Source organism: Cyprinus carpio, chromosome A25, assembly GCF_018340385.1.
Source record: "Cyprinus carpio isolate SPL01 chromosome A25, ASM1834038v1, whole genome shotgun sequence".
Taxonomy (NCBI): Eukaryota; Metazoa; Chordata; class Actinopteri; order Cypriniformes; family Cyprinidae; genus Cyprinus; species Cyprinus carpio.
The window spans coordinates 10,339,025-10,361,286 of NC_056596.1; the positions used below are offsets into that span (position 1 = coordinate 10,339,025).

At 33.1% G+C, this 22,262-nt stretch overlaps 3 protein-coding genes and 1 long non-coding RNA gene across 4 annotated transcripts; 1 reads left to right on the forward strand and 3 right to left on the reverse strand.

The window, feature by feature from the left end:
• Positions 1–1,344: 1,344 nt before the first annotated feature.
• LOC122135594 lies at positions 1,345–3,552 on the reverse strand. Its single transcript, XR_006153610.1, has 5 exons — positions 3,506–3,552; positions 2,702–2,761; positions 2,552–2,615; positions 1,784–1,903; positions 1,345–1,675 (listed from the first exon to the last, which is right to left on the reverse strand). It is a non-coding gene; the product is annotated as an uncharacterized LOC122135594 (long non-coding RNA).
• A 207-nt stretch (positions 3,553–3,759) lies between these two features.
• Positions 3,760–4,873, reverse strand: LOC109087354 (pseudouridine-5'-phosphate glycosidase-like). Its single transcript, XM_042715416.1, has 3 exons — positions 4,674–4,873; positions 4,265–4,419; positions 3,760–4,183 (listed from the first exon to the last, which is right to left on the reverse strand). Exons 1-3 carry the CDS (start codon positions 4,835–4,837, stop codon positions 4,086–4,088), a joined length of 417 nt encoding a protein of 138 aa, XP_042571350.1. The 5' UTR covers positions 4,838–4,873; the 3' UTR covers positions 3,760–4,085.
• A 1,747-nt stretch (positions 4,874–6,620) lies between these two features.
• On the reverse strand, positions 6,621–11,580 carry LOC109087290 (interleukin-17 receptor A-like). The gene is made up of 10 exons (XM_019101500.2): positions 11,244–11,580; positions 11,131–11,155; positions 10,887–11,030; positions 10,580–10,701; positions 10,162–10,282; positions 9,754–9,920; positions 9,588–9,662; positions 9,203–9,272; positions 8,891–9,016; positions 6,621–7,645 (listed from the first exon to the last, which is right to left on the reverse strand). Exons 1-10 carry the CDS (start codon positions 11,343–11,345, stop codon positions 6,621–6,623), a joined length of 1,977 nt encoding a protein of 658 aa, XP_018957045.2. The 5' UTR covers positions 11,346–11,580.
• A 3,531-nt stretch (positions 11,581–15,111) lies between these two features.
• Positions 15,112–18,695, forward strand: LOC109087349 (troponin I, slow skeletal muscle-like). The gene is made up of 7 exons (XM_042715417.1): positions 15,112–15,252; positions 16,246–16,277; positions 16,400–16,403; positions 16,489–16,530; positions 17,091–17,222; positions 17,823–17,996; positions 18,114–18,695. Exons 2-7 carry the CDS (start codon positions 16,267–16,269, stop codon positions 18,198–18,200), a joined length of 450 nt encoding a protein of 149 aa, XP_042571351.1. The 5' UTR covers positions 15,112–15,252; positions 16,246–16,266; the 3' UTR covers positions 18,201–18,695.
• Positions 18,696–22,262: the final 3,567 nt, after the last annotated feature.

Sequence of the window (22,262 nt, forward strand, 5' to 3'; positions counted from 1 at the left end):
TTTCATGTTTCTGAAGGTGTCCACCACTACAGATAATATCAGTGTGACAGAGGTTTAGACCCATTCAAAAAAAAAAAAAAAAAACGACAACAATGTACTCAAATTCAGTTAATTGAAATACATATGAAGTCTATATATCAGACTCCACATATAAGTACCACCTATATATACAGCCTGATGTACCATGACTGTAGATGTCTGCTGGTAAGATTTTAGTCTCTTTTAGATCGTATTTTAGTCCTCCATCCACACACACGTAGGCTTTGACCACAGTTGAGAGTGTGACTTTTCCGGATGGATGACATCTGCAGTAAAAGACGGATCTATTGGATGAGGAGACAGCTAGGATGTGCGGGCTGCAAGGAGACCCATACGCACACAGCTGTCTGTGTCCAACCCTTGTAAGATCCCAAACATCATTGCTCCAGCAAAACTAGATGAGATAGAAAGAAAGTCTAATGCAACATGATATTATTTGTATTGTTTGATGTTAAAAATTTGTTAACATACCTGTCACCAGCTCCAGAGCTCACAGTCAGCGCAGGACAATGAATGGCACACAGCCGTCCCTTCTGTTATAAAAAGGCATAAATACTGTTCAGAATTTTAATGTTCCAAATAATATATTTAGATTTACTCCAAGTAATAGAAGTAAATGGGTGCCGTCGAAATGAGAGTCCAAACAGCTGATAATCCACAAGTAGTCCACATGACTTCAGTCCATCAATTAATGCCTTGTGAAGCATAAGCTGTATGTTTGTAAGAAACAAATCCATCATTAAGGCATTTTAACTTTAAACAAGTCCATAATCCATAATAATGCCTTCTCCAGTGAAAAAGTCCATCCTCTGTTGTCCTCTAAAATCAAAATCCACATACATTTGTTTAGAACTTTTTGGCTTTCAAACGGTGCTTGATCTGTGTATATTTCTCTCCTGATTCAGATGAGCTGACTTTTTCACTGGAGAAGCAATATTATGGATTGACTTTTGAAGTTAAAGAGGTTTGAAGTTAAAGTCTTTATGATGAATTTATTTCTTACAAATAAACACACATCTTTTCACTTCACAAGATATCATCTGATGGACTGGAGTTGTGTGGGTTATTGCATTGTTTTTATCAGCTGTTTGGACTCCATCCATTGGTGACGGCACCCATTCACTGCAGAGGATCCATTGGTGAGCAAGTGATGTAATGCTATATTTCTTCAAATCTGTTCCTATGAAGAAACAAACTCATCTGCATCACCTAAGGATGAGTAAATCTTAAGCAAATTTTCATTTTTGGGTGAGCTATTCCTTTATGATTAGTATAATAAGGCCATCATACCCGCTTTTGCTTTTGTGGCTGCAAATTTACAGTCCCAGCATCATGTTCTCCACACACCATTACACCTAGCACACCTAAAGTGACCACCACACAATGCAGATGCTCCAGCAGGGGGCAGGACAGAGCTGGTATACAGCCCAAGACATCATCAAGTGATCTGGGCAACTCTGAATCAAAATATTTTTTTGGCTTATTTTAGGTGGTTTCTAACTCTGGTACCTGTAGGAGTGGGTAGATCTAGTGTATGATTCATGGTGCAGAGCTCAGCCATGTTGGGGGTGGTGTAAGATAGGGCTTTCCAGCTCTCTGACAGGAAGGGCTTACAGGCCTTATCTGCATCTGTGGGCTCAAACCACACTGCAGCATAAGAAAAAGACATGCGATATGCACGTAACAACTCACTTGAAACTATGACCTCAATGCTCTGAAGCAGTATTAGAAAAATGAGGTTTACCAGGGACTGCACGTTTTTTGGCGATACAGCACACGTAATCAGTGGTCAAAACTGGAATGTTACCATCAAGAACTATTGATGGTAACATCATCACGCAAGGTGATCCTCAAACTGAGATACCTGAACATAAAGATTAAAAAAAAAAGATTTATGTTATCAAACTAGTTATTACCGTTACTTTAAAGACCTTGCTGATTTTCCTATAGCAACAGGAAGTGTGCATGGAAATATATATTGGAGAGTTTGTCTTTTTTTTTTTAGCCAGTAGATTTTAATTTCATCACAGCCATGATTTGCTTTTTTTTTGTCATTTTCATGTGTTATTAGGGGGCAGGACAATCTCATTCTATAGTGCATCTGCAAAAAGACTGAACATTTTAAATACGTTTATCTGCCAAGATTTTTGTCAGTGTTTAGATGTGAATTAGCATGCAAATGCTAAGCAAACTAACATAGCTGGACTAAAACCCCAAAAGTGTCATGGTTACTTTAAAAGTTTGGGGTCAGTAAGAAATTAATACTTTTATTTAGCAAGGATGCATTCAATTCTTCAAAAGTGACAGTAATTACTATTGTGTTTACAATAGTTTAGCACAGTGTCACTATGAGAGTCTTTGCCGATGGCAGAGATGAAGAGAGACTTGTGCCCTAATCTGCTTAAACAGTCGTCAGGAAATATAGGCAATAAGTCAAAAGCATAGGCAAATATAGGCAATAAGAGGAATTGTACATATTCATTAATAATAATATGAATGTCACATTACATACCAGCAATATTTCTGCCCACACCTCCAAATGACTGACAAACACTTCCTGGATTTGTCTGACCAAACTGAAAATACAATACGAATATATAATATTAACCTAATTTCATAAAAAGTAGCTAAAGCTTCTTTAGCTTGTTATTAGACTTCTTACCACCAATTTCTTTGTTGTTCCTTTAGCGATGAAATCAACGTTTATTCCACCAATAACAATCTGAGGGAAATAAACAGTGTTATTTAATATAATAATATAATTATATATAATATTACAGTTTTTATTAATATTTTTAATTAGATTTTATTTTTATATTTTAATTTGAATTTAAACTTTAGTAATGCTGTTATATGCTTTTGACATTTTTATTAGTTTTGGGGGTTTTATTACTATTTAGCCTTTTAATTTAAGTTTTAGTTGTAGTCATTTTAGTACTTCAGCTTTAGTACTTATTTCAGCTGGTTGTCATGGAAACATTTTAAATTTCTGTTTAATTTTTTTTAAAAGTTTTTATTTAATATTAATATTTTATTTTAGCTTTATTAAATAATAATTTAGTATTAGTTAACAGTGACAACACTAAACATAAAATTTAATAAAATGTAAAAAATAATAATAATAATAAAATACTTATTATGTCTTGTTATGGATGAGTGCTATATCTGAAAGTGAATGAACTTCAGGAAAATACCACAAAAGGACACACAAAATCAAAATTATTTCTTAGTGTTAGTGTCATAAGTATATAAATACAGTAAGCTTCATCATCTTTTGTGTCTTTAATGGATACTGGCTTGCAAGGACTTCCCTTCAGTCAGCTCATTGACTCGCTGAAGCATAAAAGGGGTGACATCTCTTCCTGTGACACCTTTTGAGCTTCAGATATACAAAGAATATGCTTTTTTCAGAAGTGCTTATCATTACATGTGGCATATAGTATGGCCGAGCACTATTTTTCTCTACCTGGCCTCAGTCACAGCTGTTTGTATGGCGTCTTCTTTCTGTTGTCCTGCATGTTCCTCAGGGATGGGAACAGCCAACAGAAGACCACTTTGCAGCCCCAGAGATAGTATATATAATCTGACCCTGCATTATAATTATTTACATATTATGATAAAAATAAGACAAGACACAACATGCACGGATCAGTTTTGAAATTTTGGACTGTTTGGCTTTTCATAGTGTGGGAAGAAAACATTCAAAAAACATTTAAAGTGTTTATTTTATTACACATTATTTATTTGCGCTTGTAGATTTCAATTACAATACATATCTTCACAATTTCACCCAGTGGTGTTCACATGCAGACTTACAAAATGGTAACTGGGTTCGAGCACTTACAAAAAACTCAACAGTGCGACCGATATCTAGGATGGATTTCACCCCAGCAGACCCAACAGCAGTGTTCGAGCCAGTTCAGTGAGGTCTGAGCTCACATGCAGGGCTACAAGAGATATTATATTGGTCATTAAATACACTCCAGTATACATTTCACATGGAAATATGGACAATTTTGAAAATAAACGTTCAGTTTTCTCCATCTCTATGTACTCCTCCAATGCCTCCGGTTACAAAGACAGGAATCCCAGCCCTGTGAGCCACAATCATTGTGCCGGAGACAGTTGTGCCACCCGACAAACCCTAAATAATCAAAGCACAGACATTTCACATGAATATGTATAATTACATTAGTTACAAATAAAGATTACCTTAGTTTCAGACCTTGCTGATGACATAAGGTAGATCTCTTCTGGACACTTTTAGTTATGTTTTGCTTTGTGCCAGAAAGGCCCACATGAATCCTGCCCTCAAGAATCCCAGTGGTTGCTGGGACTGCACCCTCAGCCCTCACAATCACCTCCACTTCCTTTACTGTGCTAAAATACAAAGGAAATAAAGCCAGCTATTAAATACTGAATCCTTCAGATATTATTCAGAACAGTTTTCAAAATTCTCCACATTCTTGTCTTAAAAAAAAAAACCTGTGCAACGATACAACAGAAATAGTCTGTAGTGATTTTTTTTAAGATAAAAAGTCATGTTACAAGCCTGACTTTAGAATGACTTGAGGGAAAAGTTCAGCATGATAAGTGTTTGACAGCGCTGTAAGAGATTTATCATATTTTTCAACCTGAGATTGTGAAGATAAGGCATTCCTTGTGTGATAATAGTGCTTTCCAAAGCCACAACTGGCCTCTGACCTGCTAAAGCCTCTTTCACATCAGGATGTCTGTAAGAGAAATATGGAATAGTTGAACCAAACAACACTGTACCAAATTTGGTGACCCAAGACATACTCACCAAGTTTGAATTGGTTCTCACGTGTCTGAAGACTGAAGCAAATGATATAGAATTGTGTAGTATTTTAGGTGAACAAAGATGTACCAAAATGTTGACCCATACTCAGAATTCGTGCTCTGCATTTAACCCATCCGAAGTGCACACACACAGAGTGAACACACACACACTGTGAACACACACACCCGGAGCAGTGGGAGCCATTTTATGCTGGGAGCAGTTGGGGGTTCGATGCCTTGCTCAAGGGCAAGTCATGGTATTGACGTGTCTGAAGACTGACAAATGATATAGGAGAAGCAAATAAAATTTTATAAAACATTTTCCTCTGTTCCTAATAAAGTGCTTTATTATTGAGTCACATGGATTGCTTTTATGGTGCTTTTTTTGGTCATTTTGGAGCCTGACAGCCAAGGTCCTGTTTACTTAATGGAAAGTAAAGGCTATTTTGCTAAATATTTTCTTCTGTGTTCCACGGAAGATAAGAAAACAGGTTTGGAACAACACTGAGACTAAATAATTTTTGGATGAAATTATACAATTATACAATGGTTGCTCTGAATGCAAATACCTGAAAGTAGAGATGTGGTTTGTGCTACTTTACCTTTTTTGTAATGTCTGCTGGATGAAGTTGTAGTGCAACGTCTAAGAAACGCAGAGAACCTCCACATCTTCAGAACTGTTTCTTCAGGTCAGCAAACCTCAGCGTCAAACACCATCAAACCACCGTGTGCTAGAGAATTTCCACAAACTTCAAAGGGAACAGTTTGTTGTGCTCTATTTGTTTGAGACAAGTGACGTTCTGATATAAGCAATGGTCACAATCCTACACGTACCAACATACAGGTCCAGTAAGTAAAAAATTCAGGACTTAAGTTGTTCAATGACAACTGAACTCAGAAAGCTGGCTGCGATACTCATTTTTGCCTTCAGTCACGAAAAAATCATCTTTAAAAAAAAAAATCTTTATTCTGGATATTAAATTCTCAATGTAAATTATTTGCTATTTGGCTGGACTCCACTAGTTTGAACTTTGATCCGGTTGGGTCTGTTTGTACTAGTTGAGAATCGCATCTATTGGCTTTTACTCAGAATTTCTGTCAGATGGGGGATTTACAAGGGCAATTTCATGATTAGCCTAGGTGGTTACAACGGGAATATCGGATTTTCAATAAATAAATAAAATAAAGAAGGACAATGTTATAATCATACAAAAGATAAGATTAAATATATATGTAATGAAAAACGAATAATTAATTAAATCACAAAAATGTTAATTAAAATAAATCATTTTAAAATGACATTCAGCAAAATAAAACACTTACTAAAAAAATTATATATTTTATTTAACTGCATGCCATGTGACAATTAACCAACGTCGGAGAACCATGAACATGCAAATATGTTACTTAATTATTAACTTATTACCTTAAAATCTCAGGAGTACATCAAAAAAATATTTTAGGTGAAAGTGCATTACATGTAAATAAAGAATAACATGAATTTGTGCATGTTAAAGTGTTTGAAAGACAAAAGTCTTTCAAAGGCATAGTAATACATGATAATATATATGTGTATATGGTTTATAAAAATGGTATATAAATGGTTTCACAAGTGGTTTTATAAGTGGTTTCATAACTTGACAGGACACTTTCATACATATAGTATGGCATAAGCTGACTTAAATGCATAAAATGAGTTTTGTAGACAAATATAAATCTTGCCTATAATTGGTAGAGTAAAGCTTGATGTCAAGCTTAATTTCACAGAGCCTGTAAGCATTTCACAGAGCCTGTAAGCATAAAGCATGTTGTGCCACAGGTTTAGTTGCTGGTAAACCTTTCACATTAATATCTGTAAAGCTACTCAGTACTGGACCACTGGAATACACATCTGTGGTAAGATCTGAAGAATTCTCGCTGAGTATTATGGCTGTCTCTGCGATAGAAGACTTTAAAACATGTTCACCATTCTGATGCTTAATCATATTGACAAATGTATGAGCTTTATGCCCTTCAAACAGCTGATGGCATTCAGTGACAGAGCTATAGTTAATAGGAAATGTTGACTCCAAGAAGGTTTCCTCTTCTTCATCATCAGTGTCCAAAAGCTCCATTTTAAACCAGTTTGGATTCTTCAGCTGGTAATTTTTAAAAGCTTCAATAGCATCCCGAAGCCCTTGTCCTGATGGACAACAGAAGTAATCATTCTCCCTAATGCCTTCAATGCACTTAATCTGTCCTGGCTCATGTTTTTCCATGTCTAGGATTCGGAAGTAAAGTTCTTCAAAGTGCTTCATGAGTTTGTACTTCACCACGATGTTAAAAGGTGCTGGAACGTCATTCTCACTGCAAACGTCATCAAAATAAGCCACCATGTACTTGTGGAAAGATGAAGCATGAACAAAATCTGGTATAATGAGGCTCAGAGCCGGCGTGAGCATGTCTCCAATGGGTGAATGTTCATCCTCCTTCAGTCTCACTTTGTGCTCACCGCACATGGCCTTCCACTTGGCATGTACACCTGGAGAACACAAGATCAGGACTTTATCTAAGGACTTGGAGATTCGTTCCCTTTGCATATCCAGCCACTGAATTCTGCCGATTGTGCTGAGCCAGGTGGCATCCAGGAGATCCAGAGTGATGTCTGTACCACATTTAGCCCTCATGAAGGCACATAGCTTTAAGATGATTTCTTTGTACAGGGGGTGGTCCAGAGAATAAATGATGATGACCCTCTTAGGCTCTTGAATGGAATTCCACTCCAGTTTACCCTTTGCACATGCTGGGCTGTCTGAGGAGGGTGTTTCTGTCAAAAGTAAAGATTATTATTAAGATACAAAAGCTTTAAAACTTTCAAAACGTATTGAAATAATAAAGAGTGAGTGAAGGATTCAGCAAAACAATGGAAAAGTCAGGGGTGTTTGATATTGATTGATATATTGAAACTGTGTGGTTGTGAACTTGTTTCATACCTACAGCTGTTTCTGGGTCAGCAGCAGTGCGAACACAGATTTCAGTGTTACAGTGTGATCGATTGTACTTGTCAAAAGTTTGATATTTTAGTGGAATCATTATCATTTAGGAATAAGATTGTGTGGGTGATTGAATCAAGATTGTGATCTGGCAATTTAAACAAAATGCTTCAAAGTTGAATTTAGTGGAATGAACATGTAAGGCAGGGCTGTACGTGTAACTTATTTTTTGCATATAGCTCTAGTGCTACAGAGGTTGAAAAGTTTGTAGCATAGGCCACACAATTATAGCACAAGAATAAAACATCTGAAAACAACCACATGTATTACAGTTCATCACTTAAACAGGACATAATGTTCTAATACTATTACAATATAAAAACATTAAACAAAATAAGAAATATCACTGTTGTAATAACACTCAAAGATCGTATTTTTACAAGGTGGGAAGTTGTAGTTCAAATAAGACAGCGATGCACATTTTCTGCATAAAATTGAACTAGATTTTTTTTTTTTTATTAAATCTACTTCTACAAAATGTTGAATAAAGATGAATAAAGAATTTGGGCATTGGGTGTGTTTTTGCTTTTTTTTTTATTCAACTCATGAAGGTGCTGTAAATTTTATTCTTATAGCCTATATTTTATCGTAATTGAATAATACTATTATATTTTGTACATGCAACTTTTTCATTTATTGTAAATGAAAAAAAAAAAACTCCCAAATGGGAAACTCAGGGCTTATAATTTCTTGCATTTTTAAACACAAAACACGATCTGTGTCAATCAATCCTAATGGACTATTTTTCATAGTGGAAACATTCAGATACAATTTCTCAAATCCGTATTTCATGTGCACATATTGTTTAATTTGGTTAGTAGTCCTGATTGTATCTGATTACTTACATAGAAAATATATATAGTGTTTTGAATCATGAAAGTCCATTCCAGTCAGTTTATCTGCCTTCACTTTTAAGTGAAATCCAACTGATGCATACAATCAAGTCTCCTCCCTACTTTTTTTTTAGACTGTTGCTAATGTTGTGTGCTTATTTAATTAATTGATTTATTTGCACTGACCTTTATGTGAATCCTTGTTCTTCACAAATCTAATACAGCCAAAAATGCAAACAGCAGCTGCCAGTAAAGCCAACAACAGCACCAGTGTCACCAAAACGATAAAAACAACAGGAGCACCTGGAAGAACTGACATTAACATGTTAATAAAGATAATAGTCTGCTCAAATAAAATAAACTAGAGGTTAAATGAACTTCAGTTGAGTTCAAGACCAAACACTGAAACATTTGCATTGCTGTAAATCATAATTTGAATGCTGGCTAATTAAAAATACACAGTTAATAAGACATTCAGCGTTGATGTGTAATACATACAGGGACATATATCAACTTTCTTTCTGTATTCCAGACAGTTATTCATGCTCTGAACCGACAGTGGTTGAATCTGTTGAACAGGGCATATTTTAGTCTTTTAGTGATATAAGACAATTAACAATTAGTAACATAACATCCTCATACAACTGAATATTATTAACAAACAGTACTCACATATTAACGGTACTGTAAAGGTGATGATACACGGGGGCAACTTTTTTGAGCAATGTTGCTTGGGCACTTTTCAGAGAATGGGCAACAAACTTCTATCTGGATACTTTAGATTGGTCGTGGGTTCTGTGTCTCACCTGGTTGCCTGTTGACAGCAATATTGCCCAGCTACATTGCTCAAAAAGTTGCTCCATGTATCATAGGTTTAACTCACCACCAAATCCAAAATGCAGTGATTTATCCGGCATGCTTCCAATGTGAAATTAACCCTCAGAACTGGCTTGTTATCCTTTAAAACAGAATTAATTTAGCTTTCATGCTCATAATATTGCTTCCTATATTCATGCTATGTATGAATGTACACTTATGATGGAACGTACAACAGATGGTGTGGAGTATACCAGCTCTGGGTCAAGGTCAGGACTGCAGATGGAGACTTTGTACTGGTCAGAGAACTGAACTGGTTCAAATTCTATGGTTATCACCAAGTCACCATTTTCTTTACATTTTGTCACTGACCATTTTTCCTTCGGATTCCAAATGCACTCTAAAATGACAGATTAACTTAACAGGAGTACACTTTTTAAGAATTGGAGACCACATTACTAGCATACATCACTTCAGAATTATCCCAATAGGACACAATGAAAATGTTCTATGTTTAATATCATGCTTAAAGCATGTTAAAGCATTTGCTCCAGATAACTCGATGGATTAAATGTCTGCTACATATCTAATCATTAAACCTCACCTGTTTTTTAATGATTACGCTGTTTATTAATTCTCACCTGGAACTGTGATGTTGGTTATCACTGCATAGCTCCCTATGTCTGACTTTGGTAAATTGGTTACAAAAACCTGGTATTGAAAGTTGGGAATGACCACAAATCTGTCCAAAGAAAATGTCCACTGAAAAGATGAAGGAAAGAGACAAAGCTGAAACAATGGAGTGAATAATACTGCATTGTACACTATATATATATGTATATATATTTTTTTTTTTTTTTTTTTTTTGTAAATAAAACAAAGATTATTGTTTTTTTAAGTAAATACTATTTCAGTCTTTAAAACTTCAAAATTTCATGTTTAATTCAGTGTGTTGTAATTTTTTTGTATTTGTGAAATTTACTAGCAATTTCTGAGTGATAATTGTTTCAAAGCACATTTTTTTCATATATATAATTATATGAGCATTAGTACTCTTACCCTGTCCTGTTCTGGGTTTTTTCTCAGTAGTGTGTTACAAAAAATGTAACGAACACAAACGCTGTGATTTGTGGACATTTCAAGCACACGCACTTCAGTCCCTTTTAGGGTGAATATACTACCTGAGGAAAATAATTTAATTCAAAGAAAAACAATGCTTTAAATAGATAATTATGCTGACCATCTGTACAGGTTCTGTTAGAGGAAGAAGATTTCCTGTCAAAAAGGCAATTTGATTGAAATGATTTGGTTATTTTTTAAATATTATGGTCTTGTGCATATCTATACGTCATCATACACATCTTACTGTCAGGTAACTGCCTCCATGTAATGAACAGAACTGGTGCAAACTGTCCACTGTCATCTCTCTTGGCTGCTATCTCTGCAGTTACAAAAGGAAACCCTGGGGCATCAGACCTTGGCACCACCCAACCCTCATCTGAACAGTTACCTAAGACCGTCAAAGAAACATTTGACAAAGATATCTTTAATTCTGTCTTTAAAAACCTCATATTACTGTCAATTTAGAGAGGACATCAACTTATACTTGCCTACTTGAACCTTGCATTCTACTCCCTGTCAGAGTACAGCATAATGAAAAATTAACTTTTTATATGAATAACATTAATGTTATTGGATTAAAGAGAATAAACAGCATCTTTACCTCTTGAGAACATTCCATCGGAGGGAGTTCAATGAGATGCAGGGCTAAGATTTTCATTATGACACATGAAAGCATCAACAGAGAGAGAAAAATCCCACTCATCGTTTAATATCTTCTCTGGTACTGTGACAGACATACACTGTGACAGATCATCGAACATCCTCTCATGGCTTTCTTAGATCCTATCTGTATTTAGAGGAAACCAGAAGTTCTGATAAAGGGGAGGAAGAGAGCCTGATGCACAAAAAGACCAAGACTTCTCACAAACATTTTCAAGTCTGTCTTAAAATCAAATCCTTTAACTACACATTCAACTAAAAAAGTTTCTATTCTCAGCCATTTGTCAAACTGTTATATTTAATACTAAGTAGGACGTTAGACTCAACAATTTGGTTTTGAGATGATCTACTTGACCTACTTCCACCAGTGAAACACAGGACTAGATACATTTAGGTTATACTTCACAATTTTAACAAGCAAAGTACGACATTTAAATAACTCCATTCACATACACATAGTATTAATCTTCTATTCAGTAAATATAAGTGAAAGTGAAGACTTCTATTTTTAAATGCTATTGTTTTGAACTTTCTATTTTTTCCAAAAATTAAATAAATAAACAAATAAAGTTTCCACAAAAATATAGTAATGGCTGATGAAAATTTAGCTTTGTATCACAAATTACATTTGAAAATATATTAAAATTAGTGCTGTCAAACGATTAATCGCAATTAATCACATCCAAAATAAAAGTTTTTGTTTACATAATATAGTATGTCTCTGTATTATATATATATATATATATATATATATATATATAAATATAAATACACACACATGCAGTATATATTTTGAAAATATTTGCATGTATATACATTTATATATATTAATATTCTTATATTTTATATTATATATAAATATATTTAACATAAAAATAAAAATTTTCTTAAATATATATATATGTGTTTGTATATATATACATAATAAATATACACAATATACACACATATGTTATGTAAACAAAAACTTTTATGTATACACATAGTATGTAATCATACATACATACACATATGTATATATAAGTGTTTTCACACATAGAACATGGCTGTGTAGGTCATCAGTAAATGAGTGGCATTTAAATGGCAGTTTCCCAAATAGAACAAAAGACCTGTTAGTTTTGAATGATGTGTGTAATGTAGAGAGTTTTGTGTTTAGAGTAAACTGTGTTTAGAGTTTTACAAAAAGTTTGTTTTACGATATCAAACTGAGTTTAAAACACATAATGTGCTTGTAGTTTTGTGGACTTTGTGATCAAAAGTTGAGGTATATGAGTGAATGGTTTCACTGAGTGGGCCTCAAGTACCCCTTTTAGTGTCTTAGCAATTTTTAAAAACTGTAATAATAATCAACTCATTACCACTAGAGGGCTCACATCAGTTCAAAGAATAATTAACAGGGTAATTTGAATCATTGTATAAGCAATATATATATATATATATATATATTATATATATATATATATATATATATATATATATATATATATATATATTATATATATATATATATATATATATATATATATATTTATTCTCTCTATCTCTGCAACCAGCCGCTGCGTCTTACATTCTAGTAAGTTTTATTTTCATACAGAATAGTAACACCATTAACCACAGAATCATGCTAGTTTTCATTACACTTAAAAAGAAGAGAACAGCGCACTAACAAGCAAACTTCCACATTTAAACACTAAAATGACTTTGTGAGGTCTGCTGACATTGATATCTACTGCTACAGTAAATGCCAGCAGTCAGCAGAGGATTTGAGAAGCTCTTGCAAAACCCTTGTCTCATTCTGTCACACAGTAAAAACTCTAGCACAATATCATCACTGGAAGCTGTAATTAATCATATGCTGGGCCTACATGACATATCAGCATACAAAGGTCAGTATCCCTTAAATAAAATCTCATAAAAATACTTTAGTGTCACATTGTCATTGAGCGCTTTGCCATTATGTGTAAATAAGTTGCTTTTTGTGGCATAGAATGAGTTTTAAGAGCACTATAATTATACAACCTTGTGTAAATTATAATTAAATCCGTCAGACGGTGCTGTCAGTCCTTTCTAAACATTGACATTTATGCATTTAGAAGACGCTTTTATCCAAAGCAATTTACAGTGCATTCAGGCTAACATTTTTTACCTAACACATGTTCACTGGGAATCAAACCCACAACCTTTTACACTGCTGATGCAATGTTCTACCACTGAGCCACAGGAACACTCAACGCAACACAAACAAATACACATGGCTGTCTGCCCTCACCCCATTTACACGTCATGTGGTCTCCATAGCCTTGAAGAACTATGCCTTTATGGTCCTTAAACACAAGCATACAAGTTAAAGAGAAAGGCCAGTTAACTTTAGCATTTACAAGGAGAAAATTTTATTATAATTGTGGGGTTAACAAATCATATATATCCACAATATAAGCTTATTTTGTGAATTAACAAAGTTACAGTGCAATTAAGTTAAATGAAATACTTTACAATGAGGTCCCATTAGATAACATTTGTAAATGCATTACTAATGCATAACTAACAATGAGCAATATATTTGTTAAAGTATTTATTAATCTTTGTTGACATAAGTTGATAAAAATAAAACTGTCCATTAAATAATATTAATTGATACTTTTGATTTTAATAATGTATTAATTAATTTAAAGTATTTTTTCATTGTTAGTTCATGTTAATTAATGTAGTTAACTAATGTTAACAAGTGAAACCTTGTAAGTGTTAGAAATTAAATTTATTTCCTAATGCAGAAGTGTTTGTTCTATCAGGTAAGTCAAATCAACAAAATCTCTAAATTAATCTTTAAAGGTGCTGTATGTAGGATTTACACCGAGTGGTTGAACTAGGTAATTCAAAATATTGGAGAGCGTTTTTTTCACCTGGCCCCTCCTCATCAGATTTGACACACACGCAGGTGGCCGGATTGACACACCAACAGGAATAAACAAACTTGACAATAAATGAAATTAAATACGCTGTGTTTTCCGCCAGCTGGCAACCCAGGGTGCCGAAATACAATTGGGTAAACTGGCAGTGGGCGGGTTTCACAAACCAAAACAGAGACCGACATTCTGGCCAGGTAGCACATTTTTAAATGAGAATAACTGACTGTAGCATTGTTTTTCAGATAAATAAGTATGTTAACTTAGCATGCTTCTTAAATTTCTGCAAATGGTTAACATATTAATTTTCATTTTAATATTATTTTAAGTTTTGGTAATTTTGCTATGTGCTTTTGCCATTTAATTTTTTTTTCTTATTATATCTTACTATTTAAGTTTAATTTGTTTTTATTTCACTTTTAATTTTTATTTATTTCTAGTTAGTTACTTTACTGTTTCAACAAACATATATTTAGATTTTATTTTATATCAGTTTTAGTTCAATGCACAAAAATGTTTTTTAATCGTTTTAGTTTTAGTTAAGTTACTACTTTATTAGTTTAACAGAGAGAGAATTGAAATAAGATGATAAGACGACTTAAATAAGGAATTGTTTGATCTGTTTGTTATTTTTATGGGAGTTAATTTTTTGATTATGATTTTTTGACTAGGATTTTCTTCTTTTTTTTTTTCTTTCAAAAACAAGGACCACAATTGTGTTATCCTTGACAAGAACGTTGTAAAAGTGTATGTATTGCTACTTTTTGTGTCAAATAAACTCAAACTCAAGTGCATGACCCTTGCACTAGTGTGTGTCATTTGGAAATGTTTATGTCCCTGTCCTGGATGACAAACACACACAAGGTGGAGAACAAATTGCCCAGATATTTGCACACGTGAGTACAAGACATGTAACGGGGGTCTATTTTAGTGAGCCATTCACACGCAGGATTCAAACCATTAATCCTTCATGAAAAACATATAATGTTTATTCTTCCTCGACGCCACCACACAACTTGTCTTGCCCTGATTGCCTCCTAGTTCAAGGTAAGTCCTCCAAGATATCACATTCACAGCACCAAGTTTAATGGACCCACACATGCTGTCAGAAATACTTAAGGATATTGAGTTTACTGCTAAACATTTGAAGGGATTTGTACTGTATAGTCTGTTTATCACTTGTAGATTTACAGCACACATTTGGACTTTATAGATAAAGTCTATAAAGTCCTTAAAAAATATTTACTTTCACCTCTAAACTTGTGGCTAGTTTTTGAGTGAACTCTTGAATGACTCCTTCCTTAATTTGCATTCCGACATTTTTAAGAATGAATTGTATGTTGCTTATGCTTTTTTGGAAATCAAAAGTATTAAAATTTGAATATCATTTAACATTTTTCCTTATTAGCATAAAAGACTCACTATACCCCTGATAATTTAGTTCAAAATATCTTTTCCGAAAATTTGAGTTCTGGCTACCAAGAATTTACTTTAAAATAAAAGCTGTCTTTTCCAAAACTTGAGTTCTGGCCAGGATCCGTATAAAAAGCATTAGCATCCAGTATAGTGAGTTCTAGAGCTTGAAACTGGGCCATATGAAAGAATGGCAGCAATGTTCAAATTGAGCCAGGCTGGGAACACTAACAAGCATGTGCTTTATATCAGGCACAATAGGTGTGAATACAATGAATAGGTATGGATAGAGTGCTTGGCACCAGGTCTTTATATAAACTGTCTTCTTTGTATACAAGGGCCATTAAATTAAATTTTCCTGTACAATGTGACTCGTCCGCTCTTTCAAATACTTGGCACTCATCACTTTTCCAGACTATGTTCTATGTGTGGATGCACAGGTCTGATGCACAGATTCATACACACTGAATGATATCATCACCTAAAAGGATCACATACTGTACATGGACATCCATCCCTCACTTATGTTATTGTGGAAAATGGAACATATTAATGTGATGTCCTTTTAAACACTTGATATGTTTTTAAATAATTTTTAAAAGAATTATAAAACATTTTCCTTTTCAGCATCCATATAGAGAAATAACCATGTCTGAAGGGTAAGTACTTTCAAATCCTTATATTATTAAAATTGTAGAGTGGATCTATTGAGCTCTTTTGTTAATCTATTTTGGTGTTTCTTTTTTTTCTTATTGCATTGCTCTTTGCTTCGTCGTTGCAGACCGGTAAGATTTGGCGAGATATACCATAATCCATAAATTATTCAAGAATCAATTGGAGAGATTAAACATGACTTGTATTGTTTTTCAGAAACAAACAAAGTACACTGCCACAAGGCGGCTGCTCTTAAAAGTAAGTTGTCTGTTTGTTTTTTAATAAAATACACTACTGTTTACTAAGTTAATAAGGGGTTAGTAAGTTTTTTTCTTGTTAAGAAATTAATACTTTTATTCAGCAAGGATGCATAAAATATTAAGCAGCACAACTGTGTCCGACACTGATAATGATAAGAAATGTTTCTTGAGCAGAAAATCAGCATATTAGAATGATTCTGAAGGATCATGTGACACTGAAGACTGGAGTAATGATGCTGAAAATTCAGCTTTGCATCCCAGGAATAAATTACATTTTAAAATATACAGTATTAAAATAGAAAACAAATATAATATCACAATAATACTGTTTTTACTATATCTTTATTCAAAAAACTCAGTATAACATTGCAACCCCAAACCGTTCAAGAGTGTATCAATTTTTAAGTAATACTGATGTGGTAGTAAACATATGCACATAATAAATGTCTGTAAAATAATGAAAGGCAAAACTAGCATCCATGATGAAAAGGCTGGTTGTGTTAGCTATGTGCTAATCTGCTGGAACTTTATAGTCACATCAGTGCTGTTACATTACAGAGCAAATTATTAAAGAAGGCCATATCTATGCTGGCAGCTGAAAAAGAGCAGAACAAAAGAGAGAGGGACGATGCTCTGAATGAGAGGGTTCCTCCTCTCAATCTATCTGGTCTTTCTGCACAGGAGCTCCAGGTATTTTCATGAATAAACATTTTATGCACCAGCAACATACAGAAATAAATATACAGTTTATTCATGAATTCATTTGTTGTTGTTGTTGGAAATGGATATACAGTTTTTTTATTGATTAATTTTTTTTTGTTGTTGTTGTTGTTGCTGTTGTGGCTAAAAATTTCAGGAACTGGTTTTGTGATGAGTATTCACCGCGAAAGATTGTTCCAAAGAGCTTCACCGCAAGATTGATATCGTTGACGAGGCTTGTTATGATCTTGAAATTAAAGTGGCTAAAAATGAGTATGAGTTTTTGTTTTGTGATTGAGTGTTTGTTTTTTATCCATATTGATGATTAATTATGTATGTTATATGTTTTGTTTAGATTTTTTTTTGTTTTTGTTTTTTTTTTTTTAGTTTTTTTTTATTATTATTTTTTTTTTTTGTTTGTTGCGGAGGCAACATTTCTTTTTTTTTTAGTTTTTAGTTTTTATGATTTAATATTTTTTCTCTAATAATTTTTTTTGTTTTTTAATTTTTTTCTGTTTTTTGAATAAATTCTATAATGTGATTTGTTGAAAAACTTGTTTCTGTAGTTAAATTGTTACACAACCATTTCAGATCCAGTCCTTGACCCAGAAGATTTGGGAAATGAAGGGCACAAAGCAACGAAGCAAACTGAAGAAGGTTAAGAAGTCACATGATTCCAAGTTCGATGCGCTGACCGAATGCAAATTGTCATCAAAGTCAGATTTCAAAGCCAACCTGAAGACAGTAAAGAAAGAAGATGAGAAGGTAATGCGTTTTATCTCTCTTTTTGTTGTCTTTTTGCATTATATTTTCATTCATTTGTCATTTAAATAAATCAAAGCTCATTCTAAACCTATTTTTATCTATTTGTCCCATTTATAGAAAGAAGAGGTGACTGATTGGCGTAAGAATGTGGAGGCCATGTCTGGAATGGAGGGCAGGAAGAAGCTGTTTGATGCTGGACAGTGATTACGCAGTAAACTTGTCACTTGACATCCAGCACATTTACCACATTTTATGTTCTTTGATTCAAAGTTGACCTTGTTTTTTACTTCTCATACTTCTGTAACAATAAATGTGTACCAAGATGAGAAGGCTTTCAATATACACAGTTTGAAGCAAGAAAATCCAAAACACAAATTTGATGTCTTGTGACCAAAAATGTCAATTAAACACACAAAAACTGTTTATAATTTTCATAGGTTTGCTGTCCTTTACTGCAATTTATGGACAGTCTATACAAATGTGTCTACATCTGAAACTAAAATTGATATTTTGTATATAAAATGTTAAATACATATATGAATGAGAGCTATAATGAGACTGGAAATGAATTGTGTGCAATGTTGTGAAATAGTACTGTTCAGGAATAAAAGATGTCAGATATTGTAACACTTTTTACATTACTGGAAGTAAAAACTGCAATATAATGGCATTCCAAAATAAATGATCCCATTCAACAGAGAAACGTGTTTCATGCAGTTCCCTTGCAAAATGCTGTCTTTTAAATGCATTGCTGCACTTGGTTGTGTACCTTGCAAATGCATAATAATTAAAGTCAAATTTTTTAAGGTATTAGCTGATTTTAAGTTACCCACATGCTGTGTGCATATTTAGCCTAATTCAAAGTAGTGCACTCAAAAAAGTCAATTAGCCACTTGTTTGATTTGCAAAATACAAATATGTCTGATTAATAAGAATTTAGCGAGTTTACATCTGTTAAATGACTCATTCTTGTTATTTGTAACTAAATTAAGAAACAATCAAATGAATTAGACAACTCTCAACAACTCTCTCTGGTGAGTCACTGCGCATGCTCAGCACTGCGGCGGGAAGTTCGTGAACACGTCATCACGCCTATGGCAAGCCGAATTGACTTTTATTCATTCGCAGGATATGAATTCTTGATATTAACAATTCAATTTTCACTAGTTAAAATGTTAATTCTTGATATCAGGAATTAGATTTCTACTAGTAACAATTGCTATTTTTAATATCAGCAATTGTATTTTCACTAGTTAAATGTCACCATAGGCTGCCATTCAAATTTTATTGTTGATATCAAGAATTGCTTTCTTACTAGTTGAAATTCCAATTTCACATATCAGAAATACAATTCTTACTAGTAAAAACCTTTATTTTTGATATAAGTGATCACATGGTTACTAGTACAGACGTCGATTCTTAATATCAACAATTTAATTCTTGATATCAACAATTTAATTGTCACTAGTGACAATGTTCATTTCTGATATCATGAATGTGATTGTTACTAGTAAGAAAGCCATTTTAGATATCAGAAATTATATTGATTTCAGAAATGCATTTTCACATATCAGAAATAACAATTGTAACATGTTGAAATACGTTTACTGATATCAAGAATTAACATTTCAACTAGTAACAACTGAATTCTTGATATCAAGAATTCACATTTTTACTAGTAACAAAGTAATTATTGATATCAACAAAGGCAGTTGATATCTGAAATTGTCCTTGCAACTAGTGAAAATAGAATTACTGATATCTTAAATAACATTTTAACTAGTAAAAATACTTTTACAGATATGTAGAAATGCCATTTTTACATGTAAGAATAGCTATGGTAATGAGATCATGAATATTAATGAGATTTTCCGACGCTCCTCGTTTTAGCGTCAGCATTGGCCAAATATGGCGGAAGAACATCCATTCGCAGAAACGGCTCCTCTTTTATTTATTTGTTTTATCATTGAAACGTGTAAATTATGTTATGGCTGGATTCATTTTTTTTTATTTTATTTTTTTGTTAATTGTAAAAAAAAAAAAAAAAAAAAAAAAAAAAAGTAAGTTTATGCTGTTTCTTTTTATTGGCCAGCAAGTCCTTCGGATAATTAAAGGAAAAGTTAACAAGGCATTAATTTAGTTTTAAAAATAACTTCATGGCGTTTTTTCAGGTGTTTATTTTTGGTTTTATTACACTTTCTTCTAATACATCAAATAAAAAATACAACTAAAAGGAAAAATATAACAGATAATAATCATACAAACGGTTTACAGGACTTTTTTTTTTTTTATTTTATTTTATTTTTTTTTGTAATATCGTTGTCTACATGAATGAGTCGAATAGGAATTATTTTTTACATAACATGTTGTCCAGTTCTTGAAGCATCGATGGACAAGATGAATGATAAAGTAAATTTACACTATTATACAAGCTGTGCACTCACTACTTTACATTGTAGCAAAGTGTAATTTCTTCAGTGTTGTCAGATGAAAAGGTACAATAAAATATTTACAAAAATGTGAGGGGTGTACTCACTTCTGTGAGATACTGTATATTTTATCGAGTTTGTTTTATTGGGGTAAATGATCTACAAACATTTCACATATTTCTATACACAAATAATATTAAACTACTGTCGCTACACTACGGTTATACACATTTATTGCATTTATTTTCAATAAAACTGAAAAAGGCTTAGAAGAATCCTTATAATGTGCCTCCCTCTAGTGGATAAACTTAATATCACAGCCTTCATCTTCCAGTTGAAATGGCTGATAGTTTAGAATTTGATTTTGGCAGGGGCTTTGAATACAATGAATTATATTTACACTAAGTGAAAATAGCATATTTTATTAGCAATAGATTATATTAACACTATTTAATAATAGGAGTATTTTCTTACAGTAATAGTAGTTTGATGCTGTTCGTATTACTTAGTGCAAATAGTGGCCAATATCTGCACCTCATTATTGTAGTAGGCCACATTATAAAAGTATAGGCTACAATAATAACATATTAAGTGTAAATTATCATTTTTATTTAAAAATGATTAAATGGATGCTGCCCCTACAACCAGCCCTAACCTTGCACAATATTTTTCACTTTGCGATAATTTTGTTCAGTTTTATAGAAAATATATGCATTTCCGATGTGATACGGGATGTGAAAAGGGTGAAGAAAGAGCTCGGCAGAAGGCGGAATCGAACCTGGGTCCATCGCGTCAAAAAACAACTTGTTTGTGTTCTACCATCTGAGCCACAGAATATGATATGATAGTAAGGGTCACTCTGAATTCATATCCATTGAAAGAATGAGCGAACCTATAAATTAATACTTTTTATGAGTGTTGGAAAATGGGAAAAAGTGCAAGTGCAACAATGGAGTTTGATGTTTTGGGTGATTTTGCTTTTAGTTCTCTTAAAAACTATACAGTAAAATAACTTAAAAATTAATACAGTGATATTCAGGGTCACTCTGAATACATATCTGTTGAAAGAATGAGCTAACCTATAAAGGAACCCTTTTTAAGAATGTTGGAATATGGGAAAAAGTGCAAGTGCAACAATGGAGATTGATGTTTTGGGTGATTTTGCTTTTAGTTTTTTTCAAAACTATACAGTAAAATGCCTTGAAAATGAATACAGTGATAGTCAAGGTCACTCTGAATTCATATCCATTATAAGAATGAGCTAACCTATAAAGGAATTTTTTTATGAGTGTTGGAAAATGGGACATAGTGCAATTGCTAGGATGCATTTTGTTGTTTTTGGTGATTTGCTTTTAGTTTTCTCCAAAACTATACAGTAAAATGGCTTGAAAATTAATACAGTGATAGTCAGGGACACTCTGAATTCATATCTATTGAAAGAATGAGCTAACCTATAAAGGAACATTTTTTTATGAGTGTTTAAAAATATGGAAAAAGTGCAAGTGCAACAATGGAGTTTGATGTTTTGGGTGATTTTGTTTTTAGTTTTCTCCAAAACTATACAGTAAAATGCCTTGAAAATTAATACAGTGATAGACAGGGTCACTCTAAATACATATCCATTGAAAGAATGAGCTAACCTGGAAAAGGAACACGTTTTCCAAAATGTGTGTTGGAATATTGGGACACAGTGCAATGATTTTAGAATGAGACCTGAACACATTTTTGTTGTTATACACACAGTGCAATATATCCATTGAAAGAATGAGCTAACCTATAAATTAATACTTTTTATGAGTGTTGGAAAATGGGAAAAAGTGCAAGTGCAACAGTGGAG